General features: G+C 40.7%; 1 protein-coding gene across 2 annotated transcripts in view; it reads right to left on the reverse strand.

Annotated features, from left to right (window-relative positions):
• Positions 1–20,866, reverse strand: part of si:ch73-374l24.1 (protein kinase C alpha type) — a 115,757-nt gene that overhangs the window by 8,175 nt on the left and 86,716 nt on the right. The window contains exons 6-15 of one of the 2 annotated variants that reach the window (XM_031730604.2): positions 15,486–15,642; positions 15,219–15,353; positions 12,663–12,756; positions 10,882–10,911; positions 7,191–7,331; positions 6,918–7,091; positions 6,283–6,374; positions 4,307–4,369; positions 3,419–3,557; positions 1,501–1,581 (exon numbers count right to left, since the gene is read on the reverse strand). In XM_031730604.2, coding sequence (XP_031586464.1) covers positions 1,501–1,581; positions 3,419–3,557; positions 4,307–4,369; positions 6,283–6,374; positions 6,918–7,091; positions 7,191–7,331; positions 10,882–10,911; positions 12,663–12,756; positions 15,219–15,353; positions 15,486–15,642 — 1,106 coding nt within the window. The remainder of the gene's footprint in view (positions 1–1,500; positions 1,582–3,418; positions 3,558–4,306; positions 4,370–6,282; positions 6,375–6,917; positions 7,092–7,190; positions 7,332–10,881; positions 10,912–12,662; positions 12,757–15,218; positions 15,354–15,485; positions 15,643–20,866) is intronic. The other variant, XM_031730605.2, reaches the window with a different exon arrangement.

Below are 20,866 nucleotides of genomic sequence, written 5' to 3' on the forward strand. Positions count from 1 at the left end.
CAAACAGCAAATCCTGGTATAACAGTTTATGTGATTGTTTCCAAGCATGACCCATGAAAACTAAGAAGAATGTCTTCCTCCAAACTGTTGCCTGGAAACTGGAAACCTTTTATTCACACCGTAAGTGTCTGAGCCAAGATAACTTGCGATTTCTTGTTCCAAGGACACACACTGGTTATAATAATAAGACGAAATATTGCTGTGCTTTGCTGCTGTCGCTTTTAATCTTCAATCAAAACCAAACTCTCTGTATTCACACAGATATTGTGAGGCTTCTCTCTGTTCTCTTTCATTTCTGAGCATTGGGAAGATAATTACTTGTCATTCCCCCTGTCTCTCTTTTTCTTCAACAAATTGCTCATCTTTCATTAATACAGCTGGAGCCACTTCAGCTAGCTGCTGTTTCCGTCATCAGTTAATCTGATTACTATGCTAGCCGATCTTAATTAATTAATTTTCATCTAAAATGTCGGAATATAGAGAAGGAAAATGCTCCACAGTTTCCTGGAGATTGAAAGCACATCTCGAAATGTCTTTGCTTAAAGCAGAAGGTCAGTGGCGTAGTACAGGAGCTCAAAACTCACAGGTTACTGCAATGTGTGAAGTGAAGAAAGAAAGTGATAAGCTTTGTTGCTACTGGTTGGCTGAATGGCACAAACATGATGTACTTTCAGCAGCATTACATAATTATTGGGTGCAGGAAGTGTCAACTGGGCAAGTGAGCTTCTCTACCTTCTCTAATACATTCTACCTTTTCGGGTCCCCAGAGACACAGTGTGAGTGGGTGTGGAAGTGCCTGGGAACAGTTCTCAAGACTAAAGGTGCCTTATAGCTTCTTTTCTCAAGCTCTTAAGGCACTTTTACTTATATAGCGCCAAATCACTAAAGCAGATGCTTCAAAGCACCTTATACTGTAAGGTAAATCTTTGTTACCTTACCCCAAAAAGTGGTTTCGGTCATTAAGCAAATGTGCTGTTTATAAGGTTGGGGAAATCTGCAGTCAGCTGACATTGAAGAAGTCGCTTGGATGAGTGATGAAACATTTCTCCCACTGAAGTCTTTGTTACCTTAAATTAATACGGAGAAAGCACCAACAATCCAATGACCCCCTATGAACAAGCACTTTGTGACAGTGGGAAGAAAAAATTCCCTTTTAACAGGAAGAAACCTCCGGCAGAACCAGGCTCAGGGAGGGTCAGTCGTGTGTTCCATCCAAAGTGGGATGGATGCTATCTTTCCTAACAAGACCAGGTTTTCCAGGGGAACAGCCAATTAGACTTCAAGAAATCAGAGATCCAGATGACTGCAGGAAATGCTTTGACCGCAGGCTGCGCTTGAGTGGCAGCACATCTCAATCGTAACATCCCTCGTGGGGTCTTATCATCACTGCTAATCTAATATTAAAATGTGGGCTAGATCTGATTAACTTGCAACAGGTTTAAGCACAATTTTAAGAATACATCTGTAAGTAGAATTGGTGCATGAAAAACAGCACATTACCTGTCCTGCCAGCATCTCGTACAGAAGAACTCCGTAGGCCCACCAGTCCACTGATTTCCCATAAGGCTGGTATGCTATAATCTGAAAGTAATGAGAAAAGAAAATATATACAAAAGGTGGAATAACTGTGAGGGCATGAAGCAACAACATCCCTGCTGTCAAAATCCTTTTCTAACCTGCCTTTATTCTGTCACTGCTGCTCGACTGTGCAGCAAAAGGTGATGACTGCAGTGTTGTACTGTATGCAACCAAAAGCAGACACAGTGAAAGTATCAGAGAAAAGTGAACAAGCAAATCAGCCACCATTAAACACATTCAGCTATTCCGAGCTTCCATAACAAAAGCGTTTTCTCCTACCATCCAATTTGCCATCCCACAACTCCCTCCCACACACAGACTACACACGCAAAATGATAATCACGGAGACGCAAAAGCAACGCGCTAAAGCACAGCTGCACACAAACGCAGCAATTTATGCAGCTCCCAAAGTTATAATTTGTTTCTTGGCTTTCTTGGGAGATAAACCCACAGCCACGTGAGGTGCAAATGTTTACATCTTTCTCTGGATTCATTAAGTTAAGGAAAAAAAAATACAGTTTAGCGTTAAAGCCTCGTCAATCTCAGTCAGTGTTCCTGCATATTTAAAGATTTAGAAAGTTATTAATATGTGGTGTTATTTTAGCAGCTGGAGTAGTAGTCAGGAAGTTTTAAAAAAAAAGACGACGACTAAGAGTAAGGGTTTCCCTCACCTCCCACCTGGGAGATGCTCCCCTCTGAATCATTGCAGACAGATATATATATATATATATATATATATATATATATATATATATATATATATATATATGCGTATGCATGCACATAATACTAAACAGATAATCACACATTTCATCACCCTGAGTGACTCATCTCCTCCTTTTACTCTTAACTCTATTTCTGTTCCTTTTATTAGTGATCTGAAGTCTTTCTCTTTCTGAGCATCCACCCACAAATGATATTTTCTTTGAGGATCTGATTTCACAGCAAGTTTTGCATGAGCCTCAGAGCAGCTCTGGTGCTCCTTGTTGTGATGAGTGTGAGTGGTGCTCTTAAGCTAAAAAAAAAAAAATAAAATAAAAAAATCACAGATCACTTAAACGACTCTCACAGGCTTGAGAGATGTCTTGATATCCAAGAAACTTCAAACCATAACGGTGACACGAAGGCACGCACCTGCATGTTGCACATCTTTCTGTTCATTTATTCACACTATTTAAAAAGCCATGGTTTCAATCTTTCACTATAATTCACTTAATTCAGTTCTGTTGGATTCCACCATTCGGTATTTTTTATGCACCCTTGAAAGACTTCCAAGGTCTGTTTTTAGAAAAATGAACATTTGAAATGTTTATATGAGCTAAATTTATATATTGTAAAGTTTTTATGGATTCTTTTTAAACTGCTATCTTATTAGTATGGTTATATTAAGTTATCGGTGCTAATTGTTTTATTTGTTATCATAGGGAGCTTTTATTTCATTAATTTGCATATACACAGGTAGAATAATGAAACTCATTCTCCAACTAGCTTGGTTTCACACTGTCCATAGAAACATTGACTTAAAGCAGTTTGCATGGCTTTATAGCTACTCTGTTTCAAAGTAGGCCTACAGTGCAGTATGCATGGTAAAAGATATTTCCCCCCCCTTCATCTAACTACTGTTCTCTTTTATTTTTAGTTCTAGAATTTCAGTCACTGTAATGAAAATGCAAAGTTAAAGTACTGGACAATCAGAAAGACAGACAAAACTCCATTACATTCAGTATTAAATAATTACGGAAGTCCCAAAATAAACTGCACTATTGCAATGTCACCTTTGTTTTGTTACTCTCACTGTAATCCCTTGGAGGGTTTTTTTTTAAAGTTGCAGACATCTCACCTCCGGTGCGATGTAGTCTGGGGTGCCGCAGAAAGTGCGCGTGGTCATTCCTTCGTACATGTTTTCCTTACACATGCCAAAGTCTGCTATCTTGATGTGGCCCTCGTAGTCCAGCATCACGTTGTCGAGCTTCAGATCCCTGCAGCAGAGGCGGCATTTGTGTGAGTGCATTTGTGACTCCTTTAACACTTCTTACGTGCGGCTAAGCCGATATTTCTGCCGTCTCTGAGCAGTTTATCTGCCTGCGGCGTACATCATACACTGAGTAATAAGCAGTAATTTCTAGGCCTGAAATTATTTTCCCATCAGCCTTTTATCTTTATGCCGTCGTTGCTCTTACAATTCAGCCCGCATCTCTGCTTGTGTTTTATGTCTCGATTCTTCATTTTCCTCCCCACCCCCGGCCACCGCTTCTGGCGGTTACGTCTGTCACATACTAGACTCTGTATGTCAAGCAGAGCGCTGCTCGCATATGAAGAATGAATGTGAACATTTGGCTGGAGTACTGAAAAGGAGCGGGGTGACCTTGGTCTCCTTCAGTCACTTTTCTTTTAGATTTGAGTGATCAGTATGGATGTAACACTGTGGCTTAGGGAAAGACAGACGATCAAGGCGTAGCTACATGTCCGTTTTAATCTCTTTGTTTAGGGGCTCAAGAGAGAGGGCGAGTCATCTACTAACAGGAAGGTCAATGATTAAATCCTCGGCTCCTTCCTGAATATCACTGGGAAGACAGTGAACCGCAGGTTGGGCCCAGTGAGTCAATCGTCTGTACGAATGTGTGTCTGAATGGGCGATTGAGGCTTGCAGTAAAAAAGTGCTCGAGTGTTAAAATTAAATGCAGTTAGTGATGAAACATCATGACAACCATCAACATCTGTCACCCACCTGTAGATAATTCCCTTTCGGTGCAAGAAAAACAAACCGACAGCAATCTCTGCGGCATAAAACCTGCAAAATTGAAAAACAGACATAATATATGAGCCATAAAATAGGCTGTATATCTTCCAAAAGAAAACTGTCTGGGAATATATTAAAGCAATACACAAGGTTCCCTTTCCCTAAAGAATAATAAATTACAAATCATGGGGTGACCTGACACTTTGAGCAAGCCAGAGTGTGTCACAGAGGGAAAATGCACCAAATAAAAACTTTGAGCTGGGCTTTGTAATGCGTCTTTTCAGCAGACGGTGCTTCGTGTTGTAGATTGTGATTTTTTTGTTGCGTTTTTTTGGGGGGGCTCTGTTCTGCGAGCAGGCTGTTATATTCCTTGACACCTATTTGACAAGTCTGCTCTGATGGACAGAATGAAAGAGTTGAAATTACAGAGAAGTGCTTCCTGTGAGGGGCGTAGACAGTACGACAGGCAGCAGTGTGGAGACCACAGATCATGGAGTGTCAATGAAACCCAGCGACAGCAGAGGCAAGCAAAATAACTATTAACCACTTGAAGTGGGGGAGTTAAACTCATCTCAGCTACGACACGGGTGAAGAATGAAGCATCGCGTTGATTGACGTATAGTGGAAATACCCACGCAACTGAACCAACCGTCAGGTGCAAAGCAGTGTGTAACCAGGTAGACCGGCTTTAGTCACACTCATATTGTGACAGGAAAGGTGAAAGAATGAAAGCTAGTAGTGCTTTTTTCCCCTTGTTGCATAGGGGAAAGTAGGAATGCACTGATCCAGCTTTTTCAGTTACAATCTGATTTGATATCTGCTGACACCGAGTCTTCTTCACCTTTTAGGCGTCGGTACAACCGATCAGCTGCCTCCATCTCACCGTATCCCCAGCATCCTCCGCGCAACAACCCTCTGCATGTCCTCCTTCACTCCATTCATCAGTCTTCTCTGTTGTCTTCCTCTTTTCCTCATGCCTGGCAGCTTTATCTTCAACATCCTTTGTCCTGTATATCCACTATCCCTCCTCTGCACATTTGCAAACCTTCTCAGCCTCGCCTCTCTAACCAAACTTCTGTTGCTCTGATCGTTCTGATATACTCATTCCTAATCCTGATCACCCTCGACGAAAATCTTATTAAGTGCCGATCCCAAAATTGAATTAATAAGCCCTAGTCCCCATTGTGAGGAACAGAACGGGAATGACTTTTAAATGTTAAAGGCAGCATTGAGTCCAACTTAAACACGGCCAGAGTTCACAAAATAAACAGCTGCAAATAAAAAAAAGTAGGAAGAGAAATTCACTGAACTGGTTTTGTGTTAGCAAGACGACGACAGACAAGGCAATCAAAATACATGGAGCCATGCAAATAAAAGCTAATGCAAGAGGATGCGCTTTCCCAAGGTGGCCACAATAGCTTGTTTTTCAGCCAAAATAAGCTATTTCTCTTAAGTTCTCTACAAGTGTTTCCTGTTTACTTTTCTTACTCAAGAAATAAGCTGCCTGTGTAGGTGATACTGTATGTCCAAGCTTGTCCTCACTCATCTCCCTCCATGCTACATTACATCATTGAACTGAATTGGATAGATAGGGCCATACATCAGCTTAGAGTCACCAGTACAAATACAAGAATGGTTTATGTTGAATACACCACTGGCCCATGAGCTGCACTGAGACTCTCTGTTTTCAGCCTTTTATTTAGCATAATCATATTGTTATATTTAAAATATAACATATCTAAGAATCACCTAAAAATCAAGTGATTTCAATATGGTTTTCCTCTTAATTTGACACTCATCTTGTCATTATGCACCAGGTTAAAAGGAATACTATAGTTCACACATTACTCTACTATAGTACTGGGGCATCATTACTGTAAGTATGTGTACTTTTAAATAACCTGACGTGACTGTAAAACATGTAAGCTGCAGGATATCAACATGCAACATATCAACATCCTTACACAGCCTGTGGCTCCTTAAACTTGCCCATACGCTGGATATGATACATGAGGTCTCCTCCGTTAATGTACTCCATCACAAAGTACAACCGATCCTACACACACACAAAAAGAAGAAGGCAGAAAAAAATTGTTATTGTCCAAGATTACATAAAGATAAACACCTCGCACTGAAAGAGCTTCAGAAAACTGTGAATCTGATGCAGATATAATATTCATTGTCTAAAAGTCTACAGCCATATATCTTAGAGTTACAGTATAATCCAGACTGAATACATTCTTCTGTTAAAGCCTGCTGTACAGATTATAGATCTATATTATAGGACACAAAGGTTTGATCATTAAATATAATTTTATTTAAGGACTCCTTGAGTCACCCCGTCTACGCACAGAGTTGACGTCATACAGGAGGACTTTGTATTCAAAGGGTGGTCTCAGTTCAGTTTCAATTTTCTCTGCAGGAGCGCCGTTCAAATAAATGTAAGTAGGAAAAAGCAAATATAGACGTAATGACAGACACACACAATAGGACACACAGATTGAGCGCTAAGTAACGGCTCCCTTTGTAAATTAAACTGATATTTTTGGAAGTATGATTGAAAACTGTGACGTCAGCAGGGGCTGAAGTTTCTACACACCACTGTCTGGAAGCAGGAGTGGAGCTGCGTGAGGAAGGGCGGTTTGTCTCTCAGGGCCAAGACTCTCTTCTCCACCATCGTACATTCGACGTCGTCGTCCTGGATCACGACGTCTTTCTTCAGGATCTTTATAGCGTACAGCTCCTCCGTCGACTTCATCTCAGCCAGCATCACCTGCGACGGGGGGAGACGCCAAGAGCCAAAGCCACCATAAGACGATGAGATAGAAAAATCAACCAAATGAAAACCACAGGAGCATCTATTTTCTCTCACCTTGCCGAAGCTGCCCTTCCCGAGCAGAGCTAGGAAGTTGAAGTCATTGAGTCGGACCCGGTCCATGTTCCCTGACGGGAAGCTGAACCGCCGGTGGTCTGACGGTGTGATCACTTTCTTACCGTGACCCAGCTTTGCTTTCTGCAGAGACAGACGTGTGTTAGGATACAGACTGCATTCACTCACATGCCAAATAGAGTCAAATTAGATTTTGAGCGTGAATAAGGTTTGCACATTTTTGTTCTGTGCTTCAGATTTTGTTTTTGCTTATCGATAACTGTAAGCACGATCCCAGCAAAGTTAAAGAAAAGGACTTAATCACCACCACCTTAATTTGTGACAGTCAAGAGGATGAAGGAAGTATACATGCCACCCGTTGCTGTTGTTTTCCAGTTTATGATAAGATATAAAAATCAGAAAACCATACTGTAACAACTCACAATGCAATACCAACAAAAACATGTCAAAATGTGATAAAAATATCTTTCTGAATGGTTGAAAATGCAACAAATTCCAATAAATTATGGATAAAGTGACAGTTCTTTACATGAAAGCATGAGAGCATATTTACACCTCATTTAAGGTTATGTTTTATAAATGGAGTTTTCATGATTTGTTACATTTTCAATCTCTCTGGAGATATTTTAAAGTGTTTCGCATGCTGACAATCACATTATAATGCACGGCAGTTGCTTCTGTAATTGTTAGTTATTACATTGTGATATTGTTACAAAGAGCAATGACAGACACATGCATCCATACAAAAAAAGAAAAGAAAAACAGGTTTGCTGCATAATCACAAGAAAATATAAAGTCAAGCTTGTTTAATCCTTCCAGAGCCGAAAGTAATCAGCGCCAAATTTTTTTATGGCACTCGTGGCAGTTTCTTTGTTATATTCAAACATCCTCAGTTATTCAGCGAGACTTCACTACTGGTGCATTTTGGGAAACTGTCTGGTGGACAGTCAGCGGGGGTTGCCAGTGTTGTGAGGATCCCTGTTGTTATAATCACTGCTCTGCTGAGCATCTCTGAACAAAAAAAAAAAAAGGGCAATTAGGACCCTGCCAGCTCCCATCACGGGTCCAGCGGTTGTCTGTTTCTGTCAGATTGAGCACAAAAAAAACAACAACAACAAAAAAAATCATACAACCAGTGTGAGCCACGAGAGCCGTTTCCAGGACAACCGTTTCTCTACTCTTTACTAAATGTGACGGTATACTTCACATAATACTTATCACATATTTATTGGACTCGTGTCAAGTGGCTCTACACGTACATCTGGTTAGGTCAGTTAGCAGCTGATTATTCTAAACATTAAGTAGGTATGTCAGTCAACAACCAGGGCGGGATGAGTGGTTTTCATTTTGACCCTGAGTGCCGCCCGATCCACTAATTCACTGCGGTTAATGAATTTCACCTGACAGTCCAAGTGTAATTGAGGTGGAGAGGAGACAGCTGTGATGAAAATGAACTGGCCAGATATTTGCAGGAGTATGCAAAAGCGCTGGAGACAGAAACATCTAAACATACAGTGGTTAACGGTCAGCGTGACCACACTCAAGGTCCCCTGGGGGGTAACTCGACAGCTGAGGTCAGCTCACAGCAGCTCACAGTGCAGGCCAGAGTACAGGCCATATTTATTTGGGGTTAAAATTTCCCTTTAATGCAATTTTCGGTGTTACAGGCCTAAAAAAATGTGGAAACATAAAAATATGACATAAAAATTATGCTTTTGTTTTGAAATTGGACACAAAATTGTTTTATGTTGCTAGGTAGATCTGACATGCCGCATTGCTGCTGCTCTTTTTGTTAAATAGTAACACATTTGAATAAGATGGTAAACACTAGGTTGTGCTGTTGGTTGCAACTGAACAAGTTCAGCTTCCACCGCTTGCTCCACTGATACCCTTACCTTGGAGGGACACCTAGTGGTCATTCCTCAAACACAAAACTGCACCTATCTAACATGGACCAGCTGCCGGTATATAGCATATAAAAGGAAACCGGCACGTCTCCAACACAAGCACTCACAAAATATCAACACAAAGATGCTGTGGCCACACAAAAGTTAGGCAAACCATTACAAAGCAGCCACTCACTGATCTTTTAATAAATCTAACACTGCCACTGTGTGGAAGGATCTGGCATGTGTGAGTGTTCATCAATGCCTCCTATTTTAACATTTAGTCTCTTGACCAATGGGAAGTACACTGATAATAAAACTAAAAAGACTTAAGAAAACATCATGACTTGGACTTAAAGGTGTTAATCTTGTCTTAAAGAGCCTCTCAGTAAGCTTCTCTGTGCTCCACAAGTTTACAACAGAGGGACAGACAATGCTGTCTGCTGTATGTGTGTTAGAAGATATGAAGGACATAAGCTAAAGATTTTACGCGCGACATTTTTATAATCATAATGAAACTGTTAAAGATACAGACTAAAAAAACAAAAACAGAGTTTAAGTCATTCGCCTCATTTGTTCTTTTATTTTTCATGTTGCTTTGATGTTTTTGAACCTCCTGCATGAAAGATGAAGACGCTGCAGTCAGTTAGGAGCACTTTCTGTAGTTCAGATGATTTTTTTTCTTCTGAGTCATTCTTAAAGTAACTGTGGCATACTGATAATTCTATATACAGCTAATGGCATGTTTTAGCAGTGTAAGTTACACAGATCAAGCAGATACTTACTAACATAGTGCTCTGTCTACTTTTACCTTTGCCTTGTGTCCTGTGTTAAGTTTTACAAAGAAACAGAAAACAACTGGAAACAATAGGCTTTGCTGATTAAAACCGCCCAGTAGATCACTGGCACCAATCATTCCAGTATTAGAGATATTGGCGAGCTGTCTGCACAAAGCCCGCAAGTCATACAGAAGCATCTGCTGCTGCTACCAGACTTCAGAGCAGTTTCTTTCCTCAAGCTTCTGAGGCTGCTGAAGCCATCCTCTCAAGTTCAACATGAAAAATGCCTTCTGTTTTTAAAATTATTCATTCTTTCTTTTATTTATTGATTTATTTGTCTAGTGGCACGAAGGTTCTACATCTATAATTTTGATGTAAAACCCTGGCAGGAATTCATCTCTCGTCTTGAATATATTTGTGCACAAAACAAGGATTGTGGATTTTGTCCTTGACACTGGGATGAAAAAAGGGGGGATGCATTAATGGCTGGTGACAGCGGGTGGAGGAATGATTACTGCAAGCAGAACACTTCCTTTTTTTCCCCACTGCTTGTACCTGACTATTGCTTTAACACAGGCTTGAAAAATTGCGAGCCACTCCTCTGCAGCCATTTGCAAGTGCTGCAAATATCAGACTTTTCTGATGTGACCTTCAATGCAGACACACCAGGAGTTGTGAAAACCTCAAAATGTGTCATTCATTCATCGTAATGTGTGCTTCGTTTTACTTTATGCTTACATGTGATTATGAGCCTGAGACAAGGAGAGAGTGTAAGAGTGCCCGAGAGGAGTTAGAGAAAGAAGACAAATTATTACAAAGGGTCCGTAACAGCAAGCAAATTGGGCTGATTCAACTGTGTGCTGTTGAAAGCCGTTGTTAGTAAATCAGATTGATTTGTGGAATCCCAGCAGAGATTCACAAACAATCCTAATTCGGTAAGTAAATTAAGTACGAGGCAAGCTACAAGTGAGAGAAAAAAAAATTAGATGAAGCAGGCAGGGGAGCTACCTTCAGATAGTGGATATTTAACTGGCAGTCCTAGAAGAAAGGAGAAACTCAAAGGTTAGCCGGTGTGTGCCAGCGTGTGGACAGAGACAAGAGAAGACATTATTCTGATCACTTGTAATCCGCATCCGTGAACTCTAAAATCGTAATTTGCCCGGAGAACAGAGAGATTCCTGCTCTGTCACATCTGTCGCATCCCGCCTTAGTTTCCACGGCAACCGCACAGTCGTGCATAGACGCGAGCCTCGGAGGAAAGTCGAGGTCAGCGTCGTACGGCGTGGAGAGAAAAGAAGTGAAAAAATTTAAAACAAAGCAGAGAGAGTCGGCGCCTTGAGGACTTGCTGTGAGTTTACACAGAGTATTAAAACCTCCGCCTGCACACACGCAGGGCTGGACTTTAATAAAACGCCTCTCGCTCTCTGCCGTCTCTGTTTTCCCTTTTTTTTTAAAAATCTCTTGCAGTTTTGCACCTGTTTTCATTGCACTGTTCAATATAGCAGCCACCTTAATAATATGGACATAAAGAGGTCGTGAGTTTTATTTAAGGCTGCATGCTGTAAGGTGTTAAAATAATGAACGACCTGCAGTCGACGGCGAGGCCACTAGAGAGCAAACGTTAGCTGTAAAGCATGCTTCCACTGACTTGATTAGAAGGACTGTGCTGGGGCTTCTGCATGCTTATTTCACTTGGCACAAAACATGTAAATTCGAAACATTTTCAAAGCCTTTAGTCGTGTTTTTAAATGACTATGCAGTCATCATTTCAGTTTTGAATATATTATAACAGTGATGTGAAATCAAATAAGTTTAAACATCTTAGTGCGCCTAGAAGCACAACTGAGGGAGAAACCCAGACGAAAAACATGATTTTCAATAAAAAAAACATCAAATTTTAGACATCAAGGACTCTTTGACACAGTGTATAAGGGTTTCTTGGGATTTTTCAGGTTTCAGTCAAATGTTAACATAATAATAAAACTAAAATAGTTTTTTTTTTCAAACATCTTGAACGTTAATGTTTTAAATCTCTGCTGCTGCAAACAGCTTATGCTCGAGTCCACTGAGGCCAGGGAAGTGTAGCCTCAAAGCTTACCTTTCCAATTCAACAACAAAGCTACCCTCGAGTCAGAGTACACCCTCTAAGCAAACCCAGCGGTCCACATGGGATTGTGGCACTTCATGTGCACAAACTTCCAGTTTAAACCTCTGAGTTTTTTTCAATACACACAACCGTTGTCATGCATATTTTATAAATTCTCCTACAGATTTTCTTCTAAAGTAAAACTACCTGTGCCTATGTAACTGCACTTATTGTATTTCTTGCCTTTTATTTGAAGCCGATTTTCATTTACGATTTTCATAGACTTGTTGAATAGCAGCTTCGGCAGTGAGCAACAGCGTGAGAGAGATAAATTATTATCTGCTGCTGCACTTCCCACATAGGGGTCTCTGGGATTTGCATCCTTCGTTGTCCGCTCTGTCTGCTCTTCTGCGTGGTCTCATTTGTGCCGTTTGTACCTTCTTGTTTCAGCTCGCCAAGCTTGTAATGCACTGTATACACAACTGTAATTTAAAAAACAAGAGCGCTCATTTGGATGCCAGGAGAAAACGATCTCCCTCTCAGGCGCGCAGGGTGAAAAGCACAAGTAGGAACGGGATGAGGTTACCATGGTGACAGGGACACACATTTTGTTAAAATGAGTGCGTACAAGTACAATAGACACGTATGACAAAGGAAATCTACTTATGCCTTTATTAGAGTTAGCAATTGCGCTGCTCCTCACCTCAAACTTCTGTCGGAGCTCAAGGTTGACATCATCCACCTCGGGAATGGGAACATTGTAGTACTCTCCCTCTTCCTGGTTCAGCAACTTGTACCTGACAGTAAAGAAAGCAGAGAAATGTTTGTTGAAATGTGTAAAAACTGAGTGCATTTATTATTCAGTTTTCAAAACACATCATGATCTTCATTCAACAGAGTACCTGTTTTTAGATGAAGCTGTTTCCAGACCTGTTCTGTGAGCAGTAAACACTTAGTCACGTGAAAAAGGTTTCCACAGGACAACATAAAGTCCTGTGGAAAACTAAGTACGCCCTTACTGCTTAATTAAGTGGGTAAGCAGCAGCCAGGGGCTGCTAATCAAATGCACTTGATTAACTGATTATCAGTAAGTGTGAGGTGCCTCTATAAAAGCAGAATATTTGGGACTTTGCTGATCCGAAACATTCAGGTGTGTGTTAACACAATGCTATAATCTTCCGAGGGGCGGACGTCCCCACAATTTCACTCCAAGGTCAGACTGCAATGCTCACAGAAACTGCAAAAATCCATAAACCAACATTTTAGACTCCACAGGCCTCAGTTACATCATGTTACATATCATAGTTTAGTATGCAAAGCTGCATTTAAACAAATGCAGCTTTGCAGTGGTGGAAGGGTTATGATTTGGGCTTGTGGGCAGCCACAGGATATGAGGGCCACTGTATACCAAAGTATTCTAGAGGCAAATGTAAGGTAATCTGCATGACAGCTAAAGCTTGGCCAATGGGAATTTGAGCCCCAGCACAGCAGCAAATCTACAACAGAATGGCTTAAAAAGCAAATAATTAAGTGCTGCAATGACCCAGTCGAAGTCTAGACCTCAACCTGATTTAAGTGTGATGGGACCTTAAGAGTGTGTGCATAAATGTCCCCAAACCTCAATGAATAGAAGCAACGTTAAGAGTAAAGAGTGGGAAGACCAGCGGGCCAAAATTCATCCTTATTGACGTAAGAGAATGACAAAGTCACACAGAAAACAGTTACTACAACTTATTACTGCTAAAGGATGTATTTAGTTCTCACAGGACCGCAGAGTCCCCCTCTACTTCCAGTATAGACATCTTCCAGCCACTTGTCTAACAACCTGTAATATCCAGTGAAAAAAAATAGCTGCACGCACACATGCATACAGTACGCCTAAAAATGTTTTGGTCCGGTGTCTCGGAAACTACTGCAGGCATTTCCCAGAGCTTATAACTGTGCTCACAGCAGCAGTCAATCAGACTTGGTTTAGGCTAAGTCGCTGCAGGTATGCTAACATGGTTTATGGAAGAGTCATTTTAACAGGTCTGTGAGTGTGTGTTTATCAGCCTGAGACAAAGCAGCCAGACAAAGACGGACAGGCGAGGAAATGAGTCTAGTAGGTGAAGTTTGTCAGCGTGAGTGGACCTGGCTGCAGATGGCATTTCCGTCTGTTTTACGCACAGCCGTTTTGTTGTGGTCAGTGTCATGACGACTTTTTAAGTTGGCAACCTGCGATGACAAATAAGCTCTATATTAAAAATAAAGCAGATGATCTATAATATGAAGTTTAAAACTAGCTTCCATTGCTGTCTAAGTTTTTGTAAATATGACTTTCCAGTGTTACCGGCACTGAAAGAATTTAAAGCCTGTGATTGTTTATATAAACACAAAGAGACACACGTACCAAACTGTATTTTGACTCTTATAAAACAGCGCGGACAAAAGCCAACTAAAAATGTTCACATTGATCATCCTCCTATTCAGCTCTCTGAACGCCCACAATCAAGCACAAACAATCAATGCATGAATGATGCCTGAAAATGAGGCTACTGGACAGTAGTTCTTCCATTCATGCAGTCCAACAGTATAACAGCATGGTGCACATACATAACTGCAGAACTTCCCACAATTGTCACAGTTATAAGTGGCATCCTCTAACCTGGGATATCATTGGAAATTTGAAGTGCCATTGATAAATACAATTTATTCATTTGATGTTTGTAATTGTAAATTTGGCCCACACATAATTAGGAACATAATGAAGGTATGCAGTGTGTGTGTGTGTCACTGGGTTTATTTCCAGACTGTAAATGTATGTGATGTTCCCACATGAAACACTAACTTAACACTAACTCTGCACTCGGTGATACATACTGTATTCAGTACAGCGCAGTAATAGAAGATATCATTTATATTACTGATGCTCCATTATGTTTTTTACCACTTATAATGGCTTTCTACCACAGATTATGATAACAGCATTAGCTATTATGTGAGGGGGAAAGAGAATAAGCTTAATATGAAGGAAGTTGGACTGTTATGACTTCTGCCAAATCCTGGCATCATTCTGGATTTTAAAAGTTGCGTAGCACTCCACAAGTTTCAAATAATTAGTTCACTATTAGTTTAAAGTGTGAATTACTGAACTGTTTGATGTAAATTCTACTTTTTTTTACTGACTGATAGAACAACCATCAACTAAAGCTTCTTTATCCACATTTTTAATTGTTGAAATGCATGAGTGAGGTGTATGAGAGTCAGAAACATAACTGACCATCCAACTGTAGGAGCTTTGATGAGCTCAGACACTCCAAACGACATGGACCCCATGAAGTCGTTCCGAGTGGTTCGGTCCCAGTCCCACACCTCGATGGACAGACGACGGTCCTTGTCTGATGCTTTCAGCTTACTGAGCACATATACACAAAGCGGGAGGGAAAGTAACACAGTGATGTCATGCTTAATATTCACCTCATTTAATGAAAGTATGATAAAACTGTCATTTAAGGAAACACACACATACACAAACTTTGTCACTTACAAGGTGAAGGACTCGTTCCAGCAGGGGTTGAGAGAGGAACGGATGGTCCTGGTCTTCTGTTTGGTTTCATTCTTTGGATCCGGGATGAGCTTGAGTTTAACATATGGGTCTGATAAACCATTTGGATCCATTGGAATCAGGTTCCTGGCTTCTCCAACTAGAAGAAATACGACACAGAAAATATAGTAAGACTTGATGATACAGCCCATGACTTAGGCTGTAATTCCACTGTAATTAAATTGAATTAAATGCATTTAATTTTGAAATTACAAAGTAATTATATTTAAAGAAGCACACTAGAATAAGGAGGTAACAAGTCAGGTTTTTACAGGAAACAAAAAAATAATTAGGCTGTAAGTAAATCTAAGAAGTGTGATATTTAAATGCTGTATAATTTCCTGTTAATTCAATGGAAAAACTAAAATTTTTCCTCATCTTAGATCATAAGTACGCTGTACTTTTTGGGAGTGGGCCATACTACGGAGTGGCTTACCCTTGTCTGACTTCTGGGTATTTTACAGGAGAGAAGACACATTATACATATAAGTAGTAAGTAATTATATAAAACAGGACAAATTAATAATACAAAGTCAAACAGAATGAACATTAAATCCACTCTGTATATACATTCAGGACACGCCAGAAAAGTACAGCGGAGAAATATTGTTTAGAAATATTACCTGTAATTATGCAGTATTTAAAATTATTGATGTATTACTTTCAGTTTTTTTACCGCATAATTATTCTTTTGTTTCCTGTAAAAAGCTGACTTGTTACCGCCATAATCTGCCTTTATTTTTGTAAGTAGTTAGATCGTAATTTCAAAATAAATCCGTTAAACTTTCATTTAATTACAGGGGAATTATGCCGTTATTCACAGGCCATATTATAAAGAGTTACCAAAAATATAAGCACATACGTTTGAGTATTTGGCACCCACCTCCCAGCTAAACGCAAAGACTCTGTGACTTCGCACTGACTCAGGGGTTAAAAGGCGCACAGATGGGAGAACGTAGATGAAGTGTTGATGAGCGGGATGGATAGAAAAAAAGAGGCGTGAGTCACTGCAAGTCACTCCATGGCTGAACAGCCAACAGGAACGATCTGACCTTCACTCAGAAGCGAATTATCTGTTTGTACTCTACTGTATGTATGGGCTTCTTCTTTAGATAGACAGGCAGATGGCTGATCAAGTCAGGCACCACATATGTTCATAACAGGTGCTGCAAGGCAAAGCATACTGTCAAAATTCACTTAAGTTGAAGTGTGAAAAAACACCAACAGGAGTGTAACGCTGGTGGGTGTTAGGGCGCACGCACACGTAAATCAAAGAAAGAAAAAAAACAGAAGCGTCGTGCTCGCCCAAAAGTCACATTTTCTGTTGCAAAACGAGCAAATGAGACAAGTGAAAGCAAAAGAGGTGAAAACACGTCTTTGTGTTGTTTCTTACACATGTGAGCAGATATTGTGAAGGACACATGAAAAATGATCAAATAAAAACAAGTGATAACAGCAACAGGAGCAGGGGGATGAGATGGCATGAGAGGGCCACCGTCACCATGGCGACAACATCTACTGTTAAATGGCCACTCCCTCATATATGATGTAATGTATAACAGGGATCAAACAGAAGCAAGCAGGGAAGGAAGGACAAAGTCTACTTTAAACAACAGGCCACTAAATGTAAATCAGAGATTTTGAAATGACAAAACTCTTAACAGATGGAAAGCAGAAACAGGATCCCACTGATCCTGTAAAATAATGTTTTTCAGCTCCACTCTCCCCACTCTGTATATTTAAATGCAATCAGACACACTGCAGGATAAAGCAGCTCTGGAAAAACAACAAAAGAACAACTTATTCGTTCTAGTTCCACCGGTGGATTTCACATTTGTGGATGTGAAAAAGTAAAAAAAATAAACAAAAAAAAAAAAATATGATCGCATATGCATTAGACCTGTAGGAGCTGCTCAGCCATACAAACCCAAGCCGTGAAGCGCCCATGAAGCACTGCGTCTGTGCTGATGTTAATGCCAGAGGAGGTTTTGAACTCCTCAGTTACTGAGCGTTGGTGCCTTTTTATGGACTATGCGCCTCAGCACTCAGCAAGCCCGCTGTGTAACTGTATGTGGCCTGTCACTTTGTGGCTGAGTTCCTAAATGCCTCCACTTTGCAATAATACCAGTTAGAACTGATCGGGAAATATCTAGGAGGGAAGAAGAATAGAGATCTCTGATGTTGTGCCTTCAGCCCCTGGTACTCCTTTCTGATCTTGCTGTTCTCTGGGACTGTCACAACCCAGGGACTCCTCTTCAGCCTCCACTATACCTGCTTGTTGGCCAGCAGCTGCTTCTCTGTCTGGAAGTTGAATTCCCACAGGACTTTCGCCTTAGTGTTGTTCTCAACCACCTCTGGCAGTCAGGACTTGGGGACTTCTAATTCATGTGCAGCACAGAGATTCGTCTACACAATCCCAGCCCCAGCTTGCATGTCACATCCTGCTACTGTCTGCTGGGGCACCTCCAGCCTTTATGGAGCTGGATCTCGGGGCCTGTTCTTGTGCTGATCAGAGCGTGTGTGCTGTCCTTTAGGCTGACCATTTCTTCATATCAGTCACATCCTCAACCACTCAGTGGTACATCCCATGGAGGGACTTGGTTATCCATGGCTCACAACCCAGGAGCTTAGAGTTAACCATATATATACTGTATGTATCTACACATATTATATATATTAATTTACCCTCTTCCAGTTATATCAGAGCAAAAATTGTTCCTTTTATGTTTCATGACTTCTGACTTCTGGCCTCGCCCATTTGGTATGGAACATAACCAGTCAGGCAAAATGAATTCTTCCAAAATAAAGAAGAATAATGTGAACTAACAAAAACACAATGTATAAAAAAACAAAAAAAACCAAATCATTAAACACAATGGTAAATACAGTACATTCTATCAATGAGTATCAGTCATGTTGCATTTCTTATCAACTTCCTATTGCTTCAGGCACTTCCAGCTTGATGCAGTAGAGGGCAGTATAGGTCTCCTGCTTAGAGTTGCAAACATTGACAAAAGCTCTTCTCTTTTTCATTGTTGTGTTGTTTTAACCTCATAGTTAACTCTTTGGCCAGCGCACATTCTCAGCTACAGTAATCACCTTTCCTGTCTTATCGCCTCTCTCTCTCTGCGTCTCTCACGCACCACACAGACACACACAGTTGCACAAAGTGACACACGCACACACACAAAATGAAACAAGCGGCAGAAGGACAATCTCCCACGTTCTCATCTAAATCCTCCCCTCTGCTGGCTGTGGCTGTGCTCACAGGCATCAGTCACTTCCATGGCAACGCTGGCACCAAACAACGCCAAAGAAACTTAGGCAAGCATGTAAACACCCTAACAAGGCACAGGCACACACACGCACACGTCCATGTGCAGATAAACAGAAACTGCTGTTTAACAGACTCTACATAAGTGTGTGTGTGAGAGACCTGTGGCGCATGTGCTGTGTATGTAATTTACACACACACACACACACACACACACACACACACACACACACACACACACACACACACACACACACACACACACACACACACACACACACACACACACACACACACACACACACAATGAAACCTCATCATCAGCAGTGATCAAGGACTATCTCTGCTGTCGGTTGTTGCTTAGCTACAACAAGAGCTGCTTGCCTTCTGTGTCCTCCCCTCTACTCACTCCTTATGAGTTAGCTGCTAATATAATTAGGGTGTGTTTGTGTGCGTTTTGTTTTTATGCAGACATATTTTACATTAAGCATCTGCGTCAATAAGTAACTTCAGCATTGGAACCTCTCTGCTATTGTCATGCTTTGTGAAGAAGCCAAACATAAGCCTGATACTGAAATCTTCTACAAAGCAAAAAAACTAACCCTCTAGTGCCCATCGTTTCTCTAAAAAGTCTTAAATTAATTTATCTGTTGCACTTAAGGTTGTTGGATAAAATCTCTCCAACAGCAAATGCAAAGATATCAGCAAATCATTTCAAATTTCCTGCGTACTATTTGACGTATAACAACAATAGCGCCACCCTAACATTATCTCCTGTATCTGAATGTCAGCTTGATAAAAATGTGCCACAGCTAAAAATGACATATCATTTGGATCCCGGGGTGCGTGCATGCAGGGCTGCTGTGGGCCAACAGTGTAATCTCTCCCAAAAAAAGCTTTGAAATTCAAATGTGTTGTTGCATAACAATGCCATGTGCAACCAATGAATGCCTGATAATCTTGGGGGGGAAATATGCACGGCCAAATGGGAACTAGATAGATCCCTGCTGTGCAGTGCCTGGGATCTGAAAACAGAGGAACAGAGAAACAAAGTGAACTTAAAAGTTCTATTTCTGGCCGTGGTCACTTTTAGGAAGAGCAATTAGGACATTAAGTACAGGCTTTAGGGCCAGTTCCAACTGCATGTCTCACACACAATGGGATTAATACCTTTCCATCTCTCATTACAACTCCAAAGTATCAAACCTGTTCACACTGAAAGCATAATGAGAGAAACCGCACTTTGATGACATTACTTTTACAGTTTGAAAAACAAATCGGTATCGCGTATCTATATATACTAGAACCAAATGATACATATATAGTATACTCAAAGCTTCCTTGACAAATATCAGTTTGTTTGTACTCACGCAGTTCGAACTAGTGAGGCTTACAGTTCGGGTTACAAATGGAGTTATGGGTTATGGAGCAAATTGGTGTCTTGTCTCCATGTTTGGTCTCCAAATTAAATACAATGTCCTTACATCAAACACACCGAGGTAATGGGTAGGTTGCTGGAAAACCAGCTACAGTGTTGTTAGATTCAGTGCAGGGACACTGACATCACATGCAAGCTATTCTGCATTTTATCTCACAGACCAGTATAATTCGCCCTCACGTCAAAAGAGGGTGAAACCTTGATTTTAACTTTTGATGTTGGGTTTAACGAGTTTCAAAGTCTCGCTGCTTCTGTTGGTTTCTGATTTACCTCCGATTTTAGGTAATGAAGGATGCAGTAATGTCCTTATGAAGGACACGCGGAGCAACATAAATGATTGAATCATAGTTTAGGATATTCTGTAATGTAGTTCTAATGAAACATTAGAGCATTTGAAAATGTTTACAGGTGTCAATAAGGGAAGTGTCAATAAATCCTGCACATAATCAGTGAATGTCCAATCATAGCTTAACAACCAAACTATAAAGTTTGGACAATGCATAAATGTTCATGGGTGTATCCATGGTGCTGAACAACTAAATGAATTAGGACACAAATGGAACCTAAAACTCTCAGAAAGCAGCATCAACCAGACAGTTACTCTGGCCAAGA

This window comes from Oreochromis aureus, linkage group 4, assembly GCF_013358895.1.
Source record: "Oreochromis aureus strain Israel breed Guangdong linkage group 4, ZZ_aureus, whole genome shotgun sequence".
In the NCBI taxonomy this organism is placed as follows: domain Eukaryota; kingdom Metazoa; phylum Chordata; class Actinopteri; order Cichliformes; family Cichlidae; genus Oreochromis; species Oreochromis aureus.